Source organism: Lepidochelys olivacea (genome assembly GCF_965140295.1).
Source record: "Lepidochelys olivacea isolate rLepOli2 genome assembly, chromosome: 25".
Classification (NCBI taxonomy): Eukaryota; Metazoa; Chordata; order Testudines; family Cheloniidae; genus Lepidochelys; species Lepidochelys olivacea.
In genome coordinates, this window is record NC_140435.1 from 13,722,102 (window position 1) to 13,740,592 (window position 18,491).

The window sequence follows — 18,491 nt, forward strand, 5'->3', positions numbered from 1 at the left end:
CGCATTTGTTTGCCTTGTAGGAGGCAGTTGTGATTTTGGGGGTGTCTGTGCAGAACAGGATCCTTAGCCTGTGGAGCCAAGTATTTAGGGGTTAAAGCCATTTTTACCATAAGGCTAAAATTCCCCACTGGAAATTCCCAGCTGACCAGCAAGGTCATGATGGATGGTGCTTACTATCAGGGGGCGGTTCCTACCTAAGTCTTTAAGAGATGCGTGAGGATGGGACTTCTAGGCAGAAAGAGACCAGCCCCAGGCAGAGTCCATCCAGCTGGTTGGTGTTTTTTAAGAATCAGCTGCCCCTGCAGATCCCTGTCAGAGAAGAGATTAGCCGGAGTGAAAACACTTCCCTGTAGCCACAGCAATGGAGCCAACTCCTCTCCTCCTGCTCCTCAGCCTGGGTTGGACTTGCAGCGGTAAGTTCCCTGGAGACCACAGCAGACCTGAGGCTCTCTCGGGGCTGGAGGGATTGGGGGTTCCCTGCCTTTGCAAAGGGCTGAGCTATTCTTTTCAGCTATTTCTCCATGCTGGTCCTGGCTGCTGCTTTGAAGTTTTCCCTCTTTGCTGTACGCTACACAACTGCTCTGCCAACAGTATCGGCTCTGCTGCCTGGTGCGTCTGGGTGAGCAGCTGTGGCTCTGTCCAGATGTGATCTGTGTGCGATGCTCTGTGCCCAGTTTGGATTGGCTGTGCTAGCCTTGGGGTGCTCAGGAGGGGACTCTGTTAACAGAGCTGTCTCCATCCTTGGGTACACGTGGGTCTGTGTTTTCTTCTGTGGTTATACAGTGCTGGGCTCAGTGGGCTCCTGGTTCGTTACCGGGGTCCTGGGCACTCTGGTAATACAAATAATAATCCCACTTCCTTTCTGATGCCCCCTCTCCACGAACCTCCATTGCACGTAGATCTGTAAGTCACTGATTCATTTTTTCTCCAAGCTTAAACATTGTTAAAACTAAAGGAGGACTTGTGGCACCTTAGAGACTAACCAATTTATTTGAGCTTGAGCTTTCAGAACGGGAGGGAAAAAACACATCAGTTTGTCCCCCAGACTTTGACTTTGTCTCGAATGAAATGTCGACACATCTGAATCTCAGAGAACGTTTATTTTAGCTCTTAAAACAATACAAATAGCTCAGAGCCTAATTTCTACATCAGCGGACGTATACTGGCCCATAGACAGGTCGACGCAGCATCAGTGACGTGAGCACACAAGGCTGCCAAGCGCTCTTGGAAATTAATACTCTCGTAATGGTGCCAATGGCTACCACAGTCTCGCTGCCACATTCGGGGCCAGTGCTGGTGTACTTTTCGAAAGAGGCAATGAGATGGCTTTATTGCACAGCTTTCCTTTGGAGACAATCCTTCATACAAACCACATCCCAGACGGCTGTAGAGCAGGGGCGCTCATATTTTCATAAGGTGGACCACGTTGTAATAGACAGTTGGGCTCATGGGCCCTCTTCCTTCCCATGTGCCGTTGCCCACGCCGCCTCTCCCATTCATGATCACCTGCGGTCCTGCCTCCCCCCGTTCTTCATCACTGAGTTGGCATAGGGACACTGCAGCCATTACCTGCATTGAAAATGAATGTTAGGGAAGCATTTAGGAGCTGAGTACCCACCCCTTCAACTGAAGTTGTGGCAACTGCTAGATATCAGCACCTCTGACCATCATGCCTTGGGGGTATTTTAGTTGACTTGCAATGCCATCGAGCAGCTGGAAATCAGAGCCATGTAACCAGCAAGTGCGCCACAGACCACCAGTACTGCACGGACAGAAATTTGGGAACTGCCTTTGCAGAGAGTTAAAGCCAGATCCCCAGCTGGTATAAATCACTGTTACTCCATTGGCTTCAAGGAGCTGGGTCAATTTACTCCAGCTGAGGGTCTGGCCGAGATAGTACATGAGCTGACAGCCTGCTGGGGAAAATGGGAAACGATGAGCTTATGCTCAAATAAATTTGTTAGTCTCTAAGGTGCCACAAGTCCTCCTGTTCTTTTTTGGGCCACTCCAGTGAGTCATTAAAAAGCAAGCGGCTGCCCTCTTGGTCTTTGCACAGACACTACAGATCCTTGGGTCGTTTTCAGAACAGTCGCGATTTGTGGTTTGTCAAAATTTCCACGCTGTTTGCTATGCACCCCAGAGGTGGCTGCATTTCAGCAGTGTTGTCGGCAGGGCACGTTGAGATGAAAGTCTCTAGTTTGATGTACAAATTCAATCCAAGTCAGTCACGCAAGCTCCTGTTTCTGTAGGTATCCCTCCTCATTCTCTTCTTTAATATCTGCAGTGGTTTTGTAACAAAAAACATTTTTAAATGCATGTGTCATTTTCTTACTTTGACAAACCAAGGTTAAAATCATCTGGATTGAATTAAAATAAAGTATTTAGTGCTTTGTCTTTAAACACAGTAACCAGAATGTGGGATTCGTATGGCTCACCTCTGATTGGCAGCCTGTTCCTACTTCCTGCTGGCTGCCTGGCTCCCAGGAGAGCAGTGCCAGCAGCAGCAGGGGTTAACCAGTGGAGGATGACCGGCGTTTGGCCTTATTTTTTAAGAACCACTTGTAAAATCTTTGTGGGAAGTAGAGACTCAGATGAAGTTAAACCCAGGCTGTGTTACAGGGAAAATCTCATCCCTTGGAAACGTCTGCAGTTACAGTCCTTCCACTATAGTGGCATCTTTCCTCCCTGAAGGATCCCGTGGATCGGCACTGAAATGCTGCCACCTCTGAATTGGAAGAAACCTGCCACTGCATTGCATGACAGTTGTGGGGAGGGGGAATCTGAGCCAACAACCCAGGAACAAACACTTGCTGTTCTGGAAGGTCTGAGGGGATGTTTGAATGTTTGCGTGCAGTTTTGTTTTTGAGGTCACGACGCAAAGAGGGGAAGTGGAGTGAAAGGGAGACATTCTGCCTCTTTTGAAGATCATGGCAAAATTACCCTTAACTTCACTGGGGCCAGAATTTCACCTCAGATCTGCTACATCTGCAGAATTTTATGGCAAGTCATGTGATATTGGGTGTTTTTGAAAAAGCCCCAGTTCCATGAGTCCTGTGATTATGGGAGCATCTCCGCTTTAAAAGCGGAACAAGAAAAGTTGCCAGCCCTCTTGATTGTGGAGGTGACCTGAGTGCACCCTAGTGGCTCAGAAACCAGAACACTGAACTCAAAATCTCACCATGTCTGTGCTGCCCTTTCCATTGGGAACAGCTGCCTTAGCTAGCGCTGGGTATTTACTGCGCTTCTCTGAATGACCCTTGTTTTCTCCACTTGCTGCTTTCCCCCTTCCCTCCCCTCCACCCAGGCCAGCTGACTGTGCTGCCCCAGGAGCCACTGGTCGAGATTGGAGGATCCATTCAGTTGAACTGCTCCTTGGACTGTCCAGATGGGAAGCCCCAGTGGAAAGGGCTGGACACCAACCTGGGGAACATCATCTCCACCCCCACCTATACCCTCCTGCTCATCACCAATGCTGCCACAGCCATGGAGGGCACAAAGTTCTGCATTGGGAACTGCCAAGGGAAGTCCTACCAGGGGTTAACCAACCTGCAAGTGTACTGTAAGTGCCCTAGGTCGATGCAGTTACCCACCAGCTGCATGACAGTCTAGACTCCAAACACCTTGTAGCCCAAAGGGGACACAGTCCAATTGAAACAGAGGTTTTACCGTCACATTGGCCTGGGGTTTTTCTGACCCAGGCAAACAAGAGGAACTGACCGACCGTGCTGGGGAACCAGCCAAACCAACCCTGCGCGAAAAGTACTGCCAACTCACAAAGACTTCAGAATGAAAGAAAACCACTTCCCCCTGCATCCCTTTCAGTTCCTGTTGCCTCCAGAGCTATTTGCAACAAACGTCAGATAAGGGGCACGTGAATGGCTGTCGCTTTGCAGATGATATAGGATCAGGCCCCCAATCTCCCACCCTCCCCGCTTCACAGAATCCAGCTAACATTGGGACTGCTACACTAGCAGGCCAATGGTCCATCTCAGCTGGTATCCCGACACTGACCAAGGTAGAATGTTTTGAGGAAGGTACCAAGCCTTCAGAACACATCTCATTATGCCATCCTGTACCTTAGGATTCTTCCTGGCCCAGCTGATGATCAGTTTATGTCCAGAAGCATGAGGATTAATCACTAAAATGCAGCCCCTTCTGGGGTGGAGGACGGCCACAAACCAGGGCGAGAGAGCAGTTAAGATCAGGGTCCCGGTTCTCAGAGGTGAGGGGTACCCACAGCAGCCACTGGAGGCAATGGGAGCTGCTGGTACCCAGCCCCTCTGAAAATCAGGCCCTGGGGTTCAAGGTCTGACTTGAAGGGCCCTCCCCACTGCATGGACGTCCTCTGGCAGATGCGGCCATGGTATAAATGGGCCAGGAACGTAGTTTTGTGGCTCCTAGAGTGGATCAGAAATTGGCCACTGTTCCCAGGACTGATCTCTGTGATGAATCGTTAGGGGAAGAGGGCAGGAATTGATTGCATCCCACTCACTCCCCTCTGCATGGAGTCTCTGCAGATGCCACACCTGACAGTACGTGCACTTCACACCTGACGTCAGTGGGTGGGATCCTCAGAAGGGGCAAGTTTCTTACAAGCATTGGCCACTCCCGGCCCTGATCCCCCTGGGCGCTCTGTTCCATGGTAGGTGATGTAGCTAGGAAGCCCGTTCCTCACCTGCCATTCTTTTCTCAGCTCTTCCAGATACATTGCAGCTGGAAACCCAACCAAAGGAGCTGGTGGCTGGGCAGCCAGCCCATCTCCGCTGCTCTATTAGCAAGGTGTATCCGCCTGGCTCCTTGACTCTGAGCTGGTATCGGGGGGACCAGAGACTGGAGAGCCCAGACCCTGAAGAAGCGGCTGATGACGAGGAGCTGTTCAGTTATGACTCTGAGCTGGAGGTCCCAGGGGAGGTGGTGACCGAGGGCACTGAGTTCAGGTGTGAGGTGGTGCTCCTCTTGCCGTCAGAAAGGCATTTCCACCAGGACACAGCGGTAACTGTCAGCACAAAAGGTAAGTCTTGGAGACCTGAGCTAGGGATCTTAGCATGGTGGGTGTGCAACTTCTGCCACAGCCATTTCCCCATGTCACTTGCAATACTTGTTTGCTGGGGATGAAAAAAGCTCCTGCTTCCATGCTGCTAATATGAACTCTGTGTGGTCTGTGATGCCCTAGGCAGCATGGGAACCAGGGTAGCGCCAAGCTGAATGGGCCTGAATCCACCCATGTGAGGACCTTTTGCTAAATGCTTCCAGCTCTCCAGGAGAGATGCACTGCTTCCTCTCAGATCCTGGCACCTCCCCTTTACCCCACCAGATCTTCTTGATTCATTCTGTTATCCCACCTCATGCATCCTTCCTCCTAGCTCAGGGGTGGGCAACCTTTTTGGCTCAAGGGCCACATCGGAGTGAGAAACTGTATGGAGGGCCAGGTAGGGAAGGCTGTGCCCCCCAAAGAGCCTGGGCCCCAGGACCCCACCCCCATCTAAACCCCCCTGCCCCCTGACAGGCCCCCTGGAACTCCCATGCTCTATCCAACCCCCTTCGTTCCCTTACCGCCCCCCACCCAGAACCTCTGCCCCATCCAACTGCACTCTGTCCCCTGACTGCCCCCCGAGACCCGCTACCCAGCCGTCCCCTTACCATGCCACTCAGAGCAGCAGGAGCTCGCAGCCCTGCTGCCTGCACAGCGGCGTAACTGGAAGGGAGGGGGAACAGCAGGGGCGGGGCCATAGGGCTAGCCTCCCTGGCCAGGAGCTCAAGGGCCGGACAGGACGGCCCCGCGGGCCAGATTTGGTCCCCGGGCCGTAGTTTGCCCACCTCTGTCCTAGCCCCAGATACTCTTCTCCTGAGTCCTCTTTCTAGCCCACACTGTGGAGTTAGGGATCAAGGGAAGGGCCCCATGTGTGCTAGTCCTCTTCCCTGTCTAGGGCCCTAATCCCAAGGATCCCGCCTTAGCCCACACACAGCTGGCATACAAGATGCCTGTGTGGGGTCTGAGGCATATATGAAGGGGAGAGCAAAGCAGGGGATAGGGCTTGAGGTTTCTGACACAGCCATATCTCTGGAGCTGGGCTCAGAGGGGTGGAGGGAGCCAGCAACCACTTCAATCCCCTCCCAGGGGATGGAGGATTATTTGGTGACAGCCGTGGTCAGAGGGCCACCTACCTGGCTTGCACGATCACAGCACCTTAAGGCCAAGGGCACGGTGTATTTGTAGCCAAGCATCAAGAGACTAATCGAAACCTTCTATTTACAGCTGTAGCAGAAAAGCCCACAACTGAGTCAGTCACTGGCCAAGAGAATCCCAGAACTGAGTCTCTGGCTACTACAGAGAAGACCCCTGCTACTGATTGCAGCCCCACAACTGGCCTTTTGGCTACTACAGGGAACTCCGCCACAGAACTGACTTCTGCAGAGAGCCCTACCCCAGAGTTCACTGTCACATCGCATAAGCCCAGTGGCAAAGCCACCTCTGTCCACTGGCTGGCGACCACAGAGACCCTGGCCACCGAGTCCAGGGCGGCTTCACAGAACCCCAGTGCAGGCTCAGCCACAACAGACTGGAGCCCCCGCAGTGGCTTGAGTTCTGCGCCAGAGAGCCCCACCGCAGGGGATGTGGCTAGCACAGAGAGCACCCTGACCAGGAAAGCCACTGGTGGCCGGAGCCCCAGAACAGAGTCTTTCTGCAACCTTCTGATCTGGCCTGTCCCTCCTAAAGGGACCACCGGGGAAGCCCTGAAGATCATATGCGAGGCAGAGTGTGGTGAGAATGTTACCATCAAGTGGGTGAAAACCCCTGTGGCGCTGTCTCAGTACCAGGAGGAGGCATCCGAGGGCAAATCCACCCTGACAGTTGACCGTGTGGGTCTCGAATACCAAGGGATCTATCAATGTGTCATGCTGAGCAGGAGACTCCAGGTGGCAAGCCTGAACGTCGCTGTGTCTACTGGTGAGTGGCTGCCAAGGGCTTTGCAGTCAGGCGTGGTTGGTCGCTGTGGGGAGGTGCAGGCCAGCCCAGGGAGGAGGCGTCGGCGTCCCTGTGATTGTTTGTTTCCTCCCCCGATCTGTACTCCCACAGGAACACCAGAACACAAACTACAGCTTCTGTCAGCATGACCCTCTGACCAAACCCAGTGGTGGGGGGAGAGGCGGCGCGCGTGTGTTCAAGGGCCAAGCATTACACGGGTCTTAGCCACCCGCTCTTCTTGGTTGTTGAACGCTGCAGTGAATAATGGCGGGGGAAAGTTGCTGGGTTGCCCTGAAAGTCCATCCACAGGCACTAGGATAACACGGGCAGAGGCTGTGCAAGTTTCCCTGCCCATGTGCCCTAACCCGGGGCTGGAGGGATCAATCTCTGGGCACGAGCCTGTTAGCCTAGACAGCCCATTAAATCCTCTCTGCTGAGGCTGCTGATCAGTGCCACTGGCCCTGGGGGCCCATGAGATGTGAAGATGCAGCTGTTGTTGGTGGCTGGCTGGAGAACCACCCGCTGGTGCAAAGGAAGCTTAAGACAGCACGACCCATGCTGTGATGTTTATACTTGCTGATTGTTGAGATGGAGCCCCCGCTAAAGGCTCAGGCACGGCAACTGACAATTTCTCTTGTCTCTTCTTTGCAGCTATCTTCAGCACTGACTCTGCCATCGCGGTCGGGACGGCAGGCTCTCTCCTGGGCCTGATAGTCACAGCGTTTGCATCATATCGCCTGTGGAGACGACTCCACCCACCGGGCATGAAGAGCCCTAAGGGGAACAGCGTTTAGGTGCCTGTGGCCCCATCGCGACTCGTTTTGAACATTCATCCTCTTTCCACTGACAAGGTTGCCCGTTGTTACAGAAAGCTTGGTATTAGACCCAGTTAGGCCTCTTGGACTGCACCTGTCCAGAGACAGGAGTGGAGGAGCTGTCTGATGCTTGGGCCACTGCTGGGAGAGCTGGGTAAATGGCCAAGTTGAAAGCTGCCCAGCAGAGCTGAGCAGAACTGTAGGTTGACCAGTCTCTTTCCTTTCCTCCACTTCACTCCTTGGCATCGTGGTTCCCTCTGGTTTCAAGTGCAGTGGGAGCATTTTGGTCCAAAATGCAGGTAGTTGCTGAGACTTGGCTCCTACAGACACACCTGTGTGACTAACACATGACTCAGACAAGAGCTTCCCAATGGAGATGAACAGGTCACAGGTATCAGGGTACAGCAGTTTCTAAAACAGACCACTGGATTTCCTCTTCACGGTATATTGAAAACTTTTGCCTTGGTTGAGGCCTCCGGCTGAGGAGATGCCAGTAACATGTCCTGTGGGATTGGTTTGAAATCCCTTTCTGGATCTGCCTCGTTCATTTTGATGTTGGCTTCTTATTTCAAACTCTCTGGGGTCAGTTGCTCCTGTTTTTGTTCCTAAGTATGTTATGTTTTTCCAGTGGGGGTGAGGAAGAGAAGTGGGGGGGGGGGGGGATTCCAGGTGCATCGAGGGTTGGCTAGGGAGGGACTAGGTGAGAATATGCTCAGCCTTAGCCCCTTGGAACTGAGTGGAGACTTTAAGCAAATGCACAACAGTGACGAACTATCCGCTCTGTACCGCTCCTACAGCTCTAGGCCCTGGGTTTCTTTGCGCTGATACTTTGCAGCCTCAGCCTGTCGCTCTGAGACGGGGTGGCAACTCCTTCTGGAGAGGGCTGTGGGGCAGCTGCCTGGGTTCCTTCCACACCAAGGTCGTACATGCGCCAGCCCCCGTACTGACTTCAGTTTCCATCCCATCCTTATCTGTGTATTTAAAATGTCCTAAAACTCCTCCCAACTGCTGTAATCTATCCAAGCTGGCTGCTTGTAAATAACCTGTATTAAATGTTGATAATGCAGTAGACCTGCTGTGTTCACTGAGTTTCTGTTATATAGTAAGATCTGCTGCTCTAATAAAGATCTATTTTTACATATTCCCTGTAGTGGTTTCCTTGGCAAGTATTGCTTCTCTTTACCCTGGCCCTACTGTTTGCCTGCAGCAGCAGGGCCACGTGTATGCTTGTATTCCCCACAGATGGGGGCAGGGAAGGCACAGAGCTGCTCGCAGAATCGCCCCATGAGTATATTCCTGTGGGCATTTTGACTTCAGCCGGATTTAATGGGTGCCATCAAAATTTGCAAGAGGCACCAAATTGCAGTTAGCTGATTAGCTGCTGCCTTGATGGCTCTAAAACGGCACACCTGGCTCTCCTGGCTGAAGCAGAGGCATGCTTCCCTTGATCCGAGAGAGATGGGAATCCCAGAAACACCTTACCGAGAAAAACCAGCTCTCCCTGAGTCCAACAAACAGAACCACGCCACCTGTGCTCCACACACTCCCGACCTCTCCCATCAGCCCGAGGTCTCAGTTCCTTATGACACAGCAGCACGTCTCTCTCCACTAGTTCACATGTAACCATCTCAGCAAGGAAATCCCCAAGGCTGGGGCCTGGGCTGCCATTGATGGCCCCTGGGGAAACTTCCCAGAGCAAACGCTGCTGTTCTGAACTTAGGTTCCTGCTTGCTGGGCTCAAGCCCTGTCAGGGCACGGGAAGCAAGGACAGAGATAAAGGAGCAATCACAGAAACAAGCCCATTTAGTCCTAATCGGTCAATAGGTGCTTTAGTCCTCCTCCTGCCCGGCAGGGTGGAACAGCCCTGGGCCTAGTAGGGTCAGTACTCTTACATTCCTACTCCTGCAGGAGGCCTAGCATTTGTGCTCAGCCAGGGATGACTGTGGCCAAAGCAGCTGCCAAGCGAGGAAGTGAGTGTGGCTTTGTCCATGCAGGGAAAGCTGTGGTGTTGTATGAAGCCCAGTAGGTCACCTTGGGGAAGCACAGAAAGCCCAGCTGGGTCATTGGCCATGGCAGAGCTGGTCCAGTTTCTCCTTGCAGCTGCAGAACTCAGAGCTGTCACTCAGGCTACGGGCCACACATCTGGTGGCTGGGGCCAGGACTTCAGAAAGGGGCCAGAGAGGGCCAGAACAGAGAGCTGCTCCCCTCCCTGGTAAGGTTAGGGGCAGGTTGGGGACACAGGAGAAAGGGACAAGATCCCTTTGCAAAGAACTTGGCTACAGCCCATCTCAAAGTTCTCTGTAGTGCAGGAAAAGTGACAGCTTGGGGCTTGCATGTCTGGAATTAAGCACTCCATTCCTGCCTCTGTTCCTTGTGCCTGAGAGAACGCCTCTCTCCGGGCCCTGCTCTCGGAAAAGTATCACTGCTCTGTGGCAACTTCTCTGTGTGTGTCGGAAGTCCCAGCAAGGGCGGGTGGAGTCTCCTTCTGCTCTCTGACCTCCCAGCTCCACTGAACAAATACCAGACTCAGAACTTGCTCAGGAACCCACCACCTGCAGCAACCACACACCCCCACTTAAAGGAAAGGAGATCTCCCACACATCCAGCTGGAAGGGGATATTAATGCATCAGAATATAGTTTCCCCGGTTGGAATCAAAGCTAGGATACTGGGGTTAACAAAGGCCTCACAGCTTGTGTACTCAGCAACCAGAATGGGTGCAGTTAAAAAAAAAAAATCCCTAGCAATCTGTAGTCCCTCTGATTGTGAGCCGTAGCAGCTGCAGTGGGGTACAGCGGGAAGTGCTCTTCCCTCCTAAAATCAGCACCAGTTCCTGTGTGTTACCTAAAGGTCTCCCCTCCAAACACTGCCCTGGCCCAGCCCTGTGTAGCACAAGAGCAGATGAAGTCCTAGCTAAGGTGGAAAGACTGCAGGCTGCTGCCATGTTCCCAGTTATTAGCAGCCAAGGTTTGTTGCTTTGAGTTCAGAATGTACAAGTAAAAAAACAAACCACCTTTATTTAAAAACGAAACAGAAATCCCTGCACATTCTCAAAGAGCCCCTCCTCCGGCTCCTGCACAAACTGCTGTTTTAAAGCGGCAACCAAGGGTAGCCTCATGTTCGGTAACAGGCTTCTTGTTAAAGCACAGCCAGCCTGCCTGCTGCTGGCACATCTCATGGGCCACTGCCACGGACCTGTTCTGCTGCCACAAAGCAGATTAAAGGGCAACACCATCCAGTTGCCAGCTGCTCCATTTAAGTTTTCTTTCAGTACGAGGAGACTTTTGATCCCTGCCTGCTGGGAGGGAGATTGATCGGAGATGTTTGCTGGGCTGCTGTTTCAAGTGAACAGCGCTGGACAATGAAACCTCTATTCAGAGAGCAGGCGGCCGAAAAGCTTCCCTAGCACCAGCCTCCCAACATACCCCAACTCCACCTCAAGAGCCACTTCTCACAGGTAGAGGGCAGCTGACTCAACCCATGGCATGTTGTGGGGCAGTCTCTGTGTGATCCATTTGGAACTGGACTAGGACTATTGCACACTTATGACCGGCACTGTTGCCCTGAACAGCTGAGCTGAAAGGCCAGTGTTTGGCCTATCCTGACTGTGGCTGAAAAGTCCCATGCCTTCTGGGAACCCCCTGCCAGTCTGAAGACTGTTTTACACCAAAATTACAAACTTCAGGGTTTATAGAGGTAACACCCCACTTTTCTGCCATGATTAATGGAGTGATGGTTACACCACTGGAAGGGCAATCCAGTAGTGGCGTACGCCGCTCCCTGACCTCAGTGCTTTTGGTGAAGCCAAGAAGCACCTTTGTCTCTGCACTGATGCAATTTGGTTCAGAGCAGTGCTTTTGGTTCCAGAAGAATGGACCACTTCCCTCCCTGGTAAAGTCCTAACTCTGGCATCCAAATGCCAGAACAGAAAACAGAAACCAGCTGCACGTCTGTGCTTACAAGCCAGGCCCCCGTGCTAGCACAGAGGGGCTGTGTTGTAGCTGTCATCAGACCCCTGCATTGCTCTAGCTTTGGGTAGGAATCAAGCAATCCTTTGTCTTCCTTTGATGCTTTTGTTTAAAACCCCCTTTAGTAGCCCTCACGTCCCTATTTGCAGGCAGAATGAGTTATGCTGGCCCAATTCTGTAGAACTAACTTTATGAGCTTGTTTATTAGTGACCACGAGAAAATACTCAGTTAAACGCTGTCATTGGGCTGGAGCCCGTCCCTCCTTGGGAGGTGGGCGTGTTGGGGGAAAAGAGGGAAAATCTCCAGCGGTTCACATACACTCCTCTCAAGTTTGCTCTCCAGCCCTTCTTCTGTCAGGAAGTAGAGGTCCAACGCCCGCTCCCTGGAGAATAAAGCATTAGATCAAAGATTCTTGGAGGTGGGGACCTTCTTTACTTGCAAGGTCTGGCCATCACTGCAGAACACAGTAAGGTGGATGAGCTTAACTGAACTACAGTGACAGATTACAGCGAAAGCCTCTAAGGGACATGGTACAGAATTCCACCCAGAAGACGCTGCTGCCACATTGAGGTAGGTGCGTGATAAGAAACATGACGTTGACAGGCTCATGATTTAAAGCAGCTGCAGGCAGCATTTACAGTAACTGAGTAGTCCCAAGAACACTCTCCATCAAGCAGACTATGCAGCTGCTTCCTGGAAACCATTCTGTTTGGTATTTGTCTCAAGAGTGCATGGAATCATGATAATGCAGATGCATCCAGTCAGAAACAAGCCCCCCGCCCCCAGAAGGTGGAACACCAGGCCCTATCAGCCCTTTTTCCCTTCACCCAAACCTCAGGTGCACTAGACACATTCCTACAGCATTGAAACCAAGATGAGGGGGATGGGGGGATAAACAGAGGCAGCAGAAGCGAAGAGGCCCGCTGCAGTTTGTAGTGTAGTGTATGAAAGACCAGCTGCATCTGTGGGACAGATGGCAGCATGGCTAAGCAGCGCTCTGCTCAGATCTGAGCTTGGAACACGGAAGACCTCTGTCCTGGATTAAATTAGCAAGTGTCACCGTCCTGGAGGGTGTTTAAGAAGCGGGATCACAAGGGAACCTTTGGTCAGGCTGTGAGCCAGAGTCCAGCCATCTGATAGCAGCTCCTGCACCAGTACCGCTGTACCAATATCATCTGTGCACAGCCACTGCCCGCAGCTTCCCGGTCATCAGGGACCACTATAACCAGCATGGCGCTGGAGCTGCTCCAAACCCCAGGCTCCTTATCACACATACTCAAGGTTCTGCCTCCCTTCCGTAAGGCCCAGCTTTTGTGCTGGGTTTCAGCACATTCGCAGCCTCGCTCAGAGTATGGGCAGACTCCAAGACTGGGGCAGCCTAAGCAAGTTAGACTGATCACAGCTGCACGGAAGCAGGACCCAAGACTGTGCACGCTCCTAGCCATGGACCGTGCGCTGGTGCTTCAGTAGGTTGGACTTGTGGTTAAAGGACTTGGAGCAGCATTTGCAGCTGAACTGCTTCTGGTTCTGGTGAGTTCTCTTGTGCTGCAGGAAGGTGGAGAAGTGGGTGAAGCTCTTGGGGCAGCGCTCGCACTTGAAAGGCCTCTCGCCTGTGTGGATGCGCTGATGCTCCTTGACGGAGGCTTCCCATTTGAACCTCTTGCTGCACTGGGAACACTTGAAAGGCTTCTCCTCGGTGTGGATGCGGAGATGCTTGATGAGGCAGGATGTGCGCTTGAAGCGCTTGGCGCACACGTCGCACTGGAAGGGCGCCTCGTCCGAATGGACCTTGCTGTGCTTGGCCAGGTCCCCAGCCAGCTTGAAGTGCTTGCCACAGGCATCGCAGCAGTGGGGCCGACTGTCTGAGTGGACCAGGCGGTGCTTAATGAGGTCAGCGCAGCGGATAAACTTCTTCTGGCAGGTCTCACAGTGGTAGGGCCGCTCGCCTGTGTGGATGCGCTGGTGCTCCTGGAAGTTGGAGAGGTGCTTGATGTCCTTCTTGCAGATGTTGCAGCGGTAGAACTCCAGGGGAACAGCCGCACGGCTGAGGAGCCGCTGAGATCGCTTCCGCTTTCTCCTGACTGGGGACTTTGGAGAGCTTTTCCCTGCTTCCATGATGTTGGAGATCACACCTGGCAAAGCAAGGATTTATATAACACTGTATGCGCTTGCTCTGCACTTTACGGAGCATGAAAGAAGGCAAGGTCCCCACTTGGAGGGCCTTCCAGTCTAACGCAGGCAATTACGGGGCATCATTTCAGGCTGTTAGAAATTCCAGTGATCAGTGCTAGAGATTTAATGACAGAAGCAGCTCTGAAGGAGGGCACAGGAATAGTGAGTTGGTCCAAAGGCAGGAGGCATCATGAAAGAAGGGGGGAGTGGGAGAATCAAAGGAACAGCTGGGAAAGAGGATGCAGAACATAGGGAGGAGGAGGAAGTGTGAGCACATGCTTTCTCATTAACCACACGCTGCCCTTTCCCTGGTACCCTTCCCTCTCACGACACCGGTTAGCTCAGATTACCCCATTATACACACGGGGCAAGAGAGCTCAAGAAAGGTCAGACAGTGCCCGAGCTGGGACAACAACCCAGGCCTCCTGCTTCCATCGCTTGCTCTACCCGCTAGGCCCAGCCACCTGGTGGACGGGCTTTGTCTGGGCGGGCCACATGGCGGGAAGGAGTAACCCGCATCCTCCCCTCACAGCCCCGCCCCAAGCATGCAACTGTTGGAGGGATTCAGCCCCCCATTAGCCCAGCCCCCTCCCTCCCACAGCTCCCGCCGAAGGGGGCCGAGCCCAGGCCCGTTACACACCCTCCCAAACCGTAGGGGGACCCTAGAACCTGCAGCCCCGCCCAGAGCACGGGGGGGTCCCCCTCCCCCGCAATACAGGACCCGCATTACCTGCGCACGCCAGGCCGGGAGCAGGAACCGCGCTAACTCAGGAGATCGTCAGCACACGCCCCCACCCGACTTCCTTCGCGAGGGAAGAGGTCAAAGGGCACCGGATAGAGAAACCCAGGTCAGAGGTCAGCGTCCTTAGATACCCGTTGCTAGGCAAGGGGCATTTGCCCACACTAACTATGGTAGCCGAGGCTGTTCCGGGGTGTGGCCGGATGTAGACCCCGGGGGTGCGGGGCCAAGGTTCACCGCAGTCCCAGGGACATAGGGACAGAAGGTACCAGAACTAAAATGGAGGTGACCACGCTTCATTGCCCACAGTCAAGATGGCCACCCCCAGCGCTTTCTCTGATTGGCTTAGAATTGAGCAAGATGGCGGCCACCGGCTTCCCTCGCCGGTTGATTGGCTGCAGGGGTGCAAGATGGCGACCAACGGTCTTCTTCACCCACTGATTGGCTGAGAGCAAGTAATATGTCGGACAGACGGGTCCTCACCAACTGATTGGTAGCCCGCAGTCAAGATGGCGGTAGAGTAGCCTCACGGCCCACAAGCAAGATGGCGACCTGCGAGAAGCGGCGCTCAGCTCCGGTCCCGGCGACCGGGAGCGGGCTCGTGGAGCCGGTTCGGGCGGGAGTTGGAGGCCGGGAACCAGAGAGCGAGGCCGAGTTCCTGCTCCAAGCCGGGGTGACGTCCATGGTGCGGGAGGCGCTGCTGAAGGTGCTGGAGGCCCGGCCCGAGGAGCCCGTCTCCTTCCTGGCCAGTTACTTCGAAAAGCTGGTGCTGAGCGGCCCCCAGGGCGGTGCCGCCGGGGACCGGCACGGGCAGCAGCAGCGCCTCGCCCGGGCCCTGTGGTACGTGCGCCTGGCCCACCATTCACACAGGTGCGGAGCGTGAGCTGGAGGACGGGGGTGCGGGGCGAGACTACAACTCCCGGCATGCCTCAAGCCAGGCCCGGTATAACTTTCTCTGGGCCGGCGAGTAGAGCATTCTGGGAGTAGTCGTCTTTGTGAGGCTGCTGCTCTGAAGGGTAAGCAATGCATGATGGGACTTGTAGTCTTCATGGCTGTATTAATACTGGGCTTTTCCTGCCCTCTTGTTGGTTAAGGGGGTCCGCACATGCCAGGGGTCGTAGTCTCTACAGTCTGCTGAGAGAGCAGGGCCAATGGGGGTTGGCAGTGCCTTTGGCCTGCTCATCCTTGACTATTCTGTCCTTGGTGCCACAGCCTTGCACAGCAGGTGCGGGGCAGGGGACTGATGCTCTGCAAATCAGGTGTGAGGGGAAACTATCCCTGGGCCCAGATAAGCTTAAGTGCTATTCATATCATACACTCTGAAGAGTAAGCAAACCTGCTTGCCTTGCTTTGCTGTCCAGAGCACTGGATTAAAGAGGATGGAGCGTTGGCAGACAGTGGGTGTGGGGCTCAATGTTGTTCAGTATAATTCATCTTGCATGGCTGGAAAATGTATCCAGAACTCTGGATGGACTGGGCTGTTGCAAGCTTCGCCCAGTTATATTTTGGTAACTGTTGCTTTAGCTATGGATCTGTAACTTGGAACTTCCCGCTCCGCACCAGACCCAACCTTGCCTGCTAACAAATTATTTGATTGTGTGTCATGGCAGGACTGCCTTTAACAACAACGTCAGCATGGCTTACGAGTGCCTAAGTGCAAGGGGCAGGAGGAAGAAGCCAGGTGTCAATGGCAAAATCTACAGTGAGTTGCTCAAGAAGATCTGCCAAGATGGGGAAGCGCCTGAAGAGGTTGTTTCTTCTTTGCTGAGGAAGATCCAGTGCCGGGACCATGAGGCAGTGCCTTTCGATGTCTTCCGCTATGGGGTGCTCAGCTGCTTCGTGCTTCTTGAGTTTGTGGCCAAGGCTGATACTTTGTACGATGTACTTGATGATGGTTCTGGCGTGGCGGATAAAAGGGTTTGCCAGGCAGTCCTAGGCACTCTGGAAGATGCTCTTGGAGCCAGCGACTTCTCTGTGCCCATCCGTTACTTGGAGGCCGGCTCCAAACTGGGACCAGACTGTTTGGCTTTGGCCATGGACAAAGCATTGCTAGAGAGGAAGATTTGCTCCTTCATGAACAGGGAAGAGTTTCTAATGAAAGCCACAGCCCTATTCATTGCAAAAGTAAAACCCATTGACTGACACTCTCAAGTGGGGACAACACTCCCTGTGTTCTCCTATGCTTCAAACGGAGTAGATTATTGTGGGGAAACACCAAATCCTGGGAATTCAGTAGGCCACAGGAGGAGCAAGGTGGGCCTGCCAGGTCCTGTCCTGGCCTGAAGAGCTCTGGATCTACTTGACTAGAGAATGCTTGTCTTAAATTTCCTATTCACCTCCTAAGTCCATCCTGAACACTTTAAATGTCAGCCACCTGTAGCATTTGATCTGCTGGCTTGTATATCCAGAACTGAGACCCTCCCTTTTTAAAATGCCTGTTTATTTTCAATAACTATTATAAACCTCTGCTTATAGCTTGGGGAACATCCAGGGAAGCCCAGGAATTACAGGGCAGTGCTAGAAACTAAAAATGAGCCAGTATGGCCTGAGCACAGGACTGGGAGTTAGGGACTTCTGAGCTGTGGTCTTGGCTCTGCCACTGATATATTTTGTAACGTTGGGCAAGTCACTTAAGTTCTGTTTTTTCTGTCTATAAAATGGGGGTAATACCTTCCTCGGAGGGCTGTGGTGAGGCATAACAAGTAAGTGCAGCACTTGGAGGCTCTAAAGTGCTATTTCAGTGTTAAGTGATGTAATTTTGTTAAATAGGTAAGATGACAAATATCTGTCAAGAAATGAGATTTCATCAAAAGCAGAGGCTAGTTCTGTGTTGGCCAGTGGCTGAATTTCAGAACCCTATATTAGCATTAAACTATTCAGAGTATTTCCTCATATTGCAATTTACTAAACTGCATCCTGTAATCTGGACCCTCAAAAACAGAGATCATACCTGACTGGTAATCTATAAAGCAAAACTGCCGTATATTACAGATTTGCTAGTAAGTTTGGAATTTAAACACCAAATAATGAAGCAAAAACAGGATAAGTTCTAATTCCCTTATGGGCTAATACACCTTGCTACGTTTACTTCAACAGGCGATGCTGGTTGGACCACATCTTATTTATTTGTGAGTTTAGATCTATAATTATTCATGCAATTATTTGTTTGTTAGAGGACATTAAACTGTTTAAACTTTTAGTTTGGCTGTAAACATCTTTCTTTACTGCATGGTAGCCTTTACTGTCAGCAACGCTGCATTTTATAGCATCCTTTCTGTGTGGATTTCAAAGCATTGGCAGCCCCTGTGAATTTAAGAAACATCCCCATTTTGTAAAAGGGGCAGCAGGGGGAGAAACAGAGGGGGAGACTTTGAAAGGTGGCCTCTAATTTTGGATGCCCAGTGTTTAACATCTAGGGCTCAGGGGTGCTGGAACAGTTTTTATAGTGGGGGTGCTGAGAGTCATTGAACCGATGAAGTGAGCTGTAGCTCACGAAAGCTCATGCTCAAATAAATTGGTTAGTCTCTAAGGTGCCACAAGTCCTCCTTTTCTTTGAACCAAACTGTAAACCTGTATATAATGGAAACCACTTCAAGCCAGGGGGTAAGGAAGCACCCTTAATTCCAGTACCTATGCTAGGGCTTCATTTTGTTCAGAGATGCTAAGCGCCCACAATTCTAAGAGGAGCTCTGCCAGTCAGGTCCCTGAGGTTAGAATTTGATCACCCAAAATTAGAGGCCACCTTTCTTGACTTGCATGGGGTGCCTTAGTGAGTGAGGCAGAGCAGGGAATACAACCCATGGGTCCTGGTTCTGTGCCCTAAGCAGCTA

The 18,491-nt window shown here is 52.4% G+C and overlaps 3 protein-coding genes across 5 annotated transcripts; 2 read left to right on the top strand and 1 right to left on the bottom strand.

Moving 5' to 3' along the window:
- Positions 1–219: 219 nt before the first annotated feature.
- On the top strand, positions 220–8,851 carry MADCAM1 (mucosal vascular addressin cell adhesion molecule 1). The gene is made up of 5 exons (XM_084614770.1): positions 220–413; positions 3,305–3,559; positions 4,694–5,011; positions 6,257–6,949; positions 7,619–8,851. Exons 1-5 carry the CDS (start codon positions 362–364, stop codon positions 7,759–7,761), a joined length of 1,461 nt encoding a protein of 486 aa, XP_084470896.1. The 5' UTR covers positions 220–361; the 3' UTR covers positions 7,762–8,851.
- LOC311513131 (uncharacterized protein) lies at positions 1,082–14,786 on the bottom strand. Of its 2 annotated transcripts, none has more exons than XR_014709661.1 (2): positions 14,653–14,735; positions 1,082–2,278 (listed from the first exon to the last, which is right to left on the bottom strand). XR_014709661.1 is itself a non-coding variant. In XM_084614773.1 (2 exons), the coding sequence occupies exon 2, from the start codon at positions 13,863–13,865 to the stop codon at positions 13,188–13,190; it is 678 nt and encodes a 225-aa protein (XP_084470899.1). In that variant the 5' UTR covers positions 13,866–13,882; positions 14,653–14,786; the 3' UTR covers positions 10,775–13,187. The 2 variants fall into 2 exon arrangements, 1 of the variants encoding a protein (XP_084470899.1); XM_084614773.1 differs by lacking the exon at positions 1,082–2,278 and adding an exon at positions 10,775–13,882 and having other exon boundaries at positions 14,653–14,786.
- Positions 14,787–15,102: 316 nt separating this feature from the next.
- On the top strand, positions 15,103–17,860 carry TPGS1 (tubulin polyglutamylase complex subunit 1). 2 transcript variants are annotated; one of them, XM_084614771.1, is made up of 2 exons: positions 15,103–15,531; positions 16,272–17,860. In XM_084614771.1, exons 1-2 carry the CDS (start codon positions 15,206–15,208, stop codon positions 16,801–16,803), a joined length of 858 nt encoding a protein of 285 aa, XP_084470897.1. In that variant the 5' UTR covers positions 15,103–15,205; the 3' UTR covers positions 16,804–17,860. The 2 variants fall into 2 exon arrangements, with proteins under 2 accessions (XP_084470897.1, XP_084470898.1); XM_084614772.1 differs by having other exon boundaries at positions 15,103–15,501.
- The last annotated feature ends 631 nt before the right edge of the window (positions 17,861–18,491 follow it).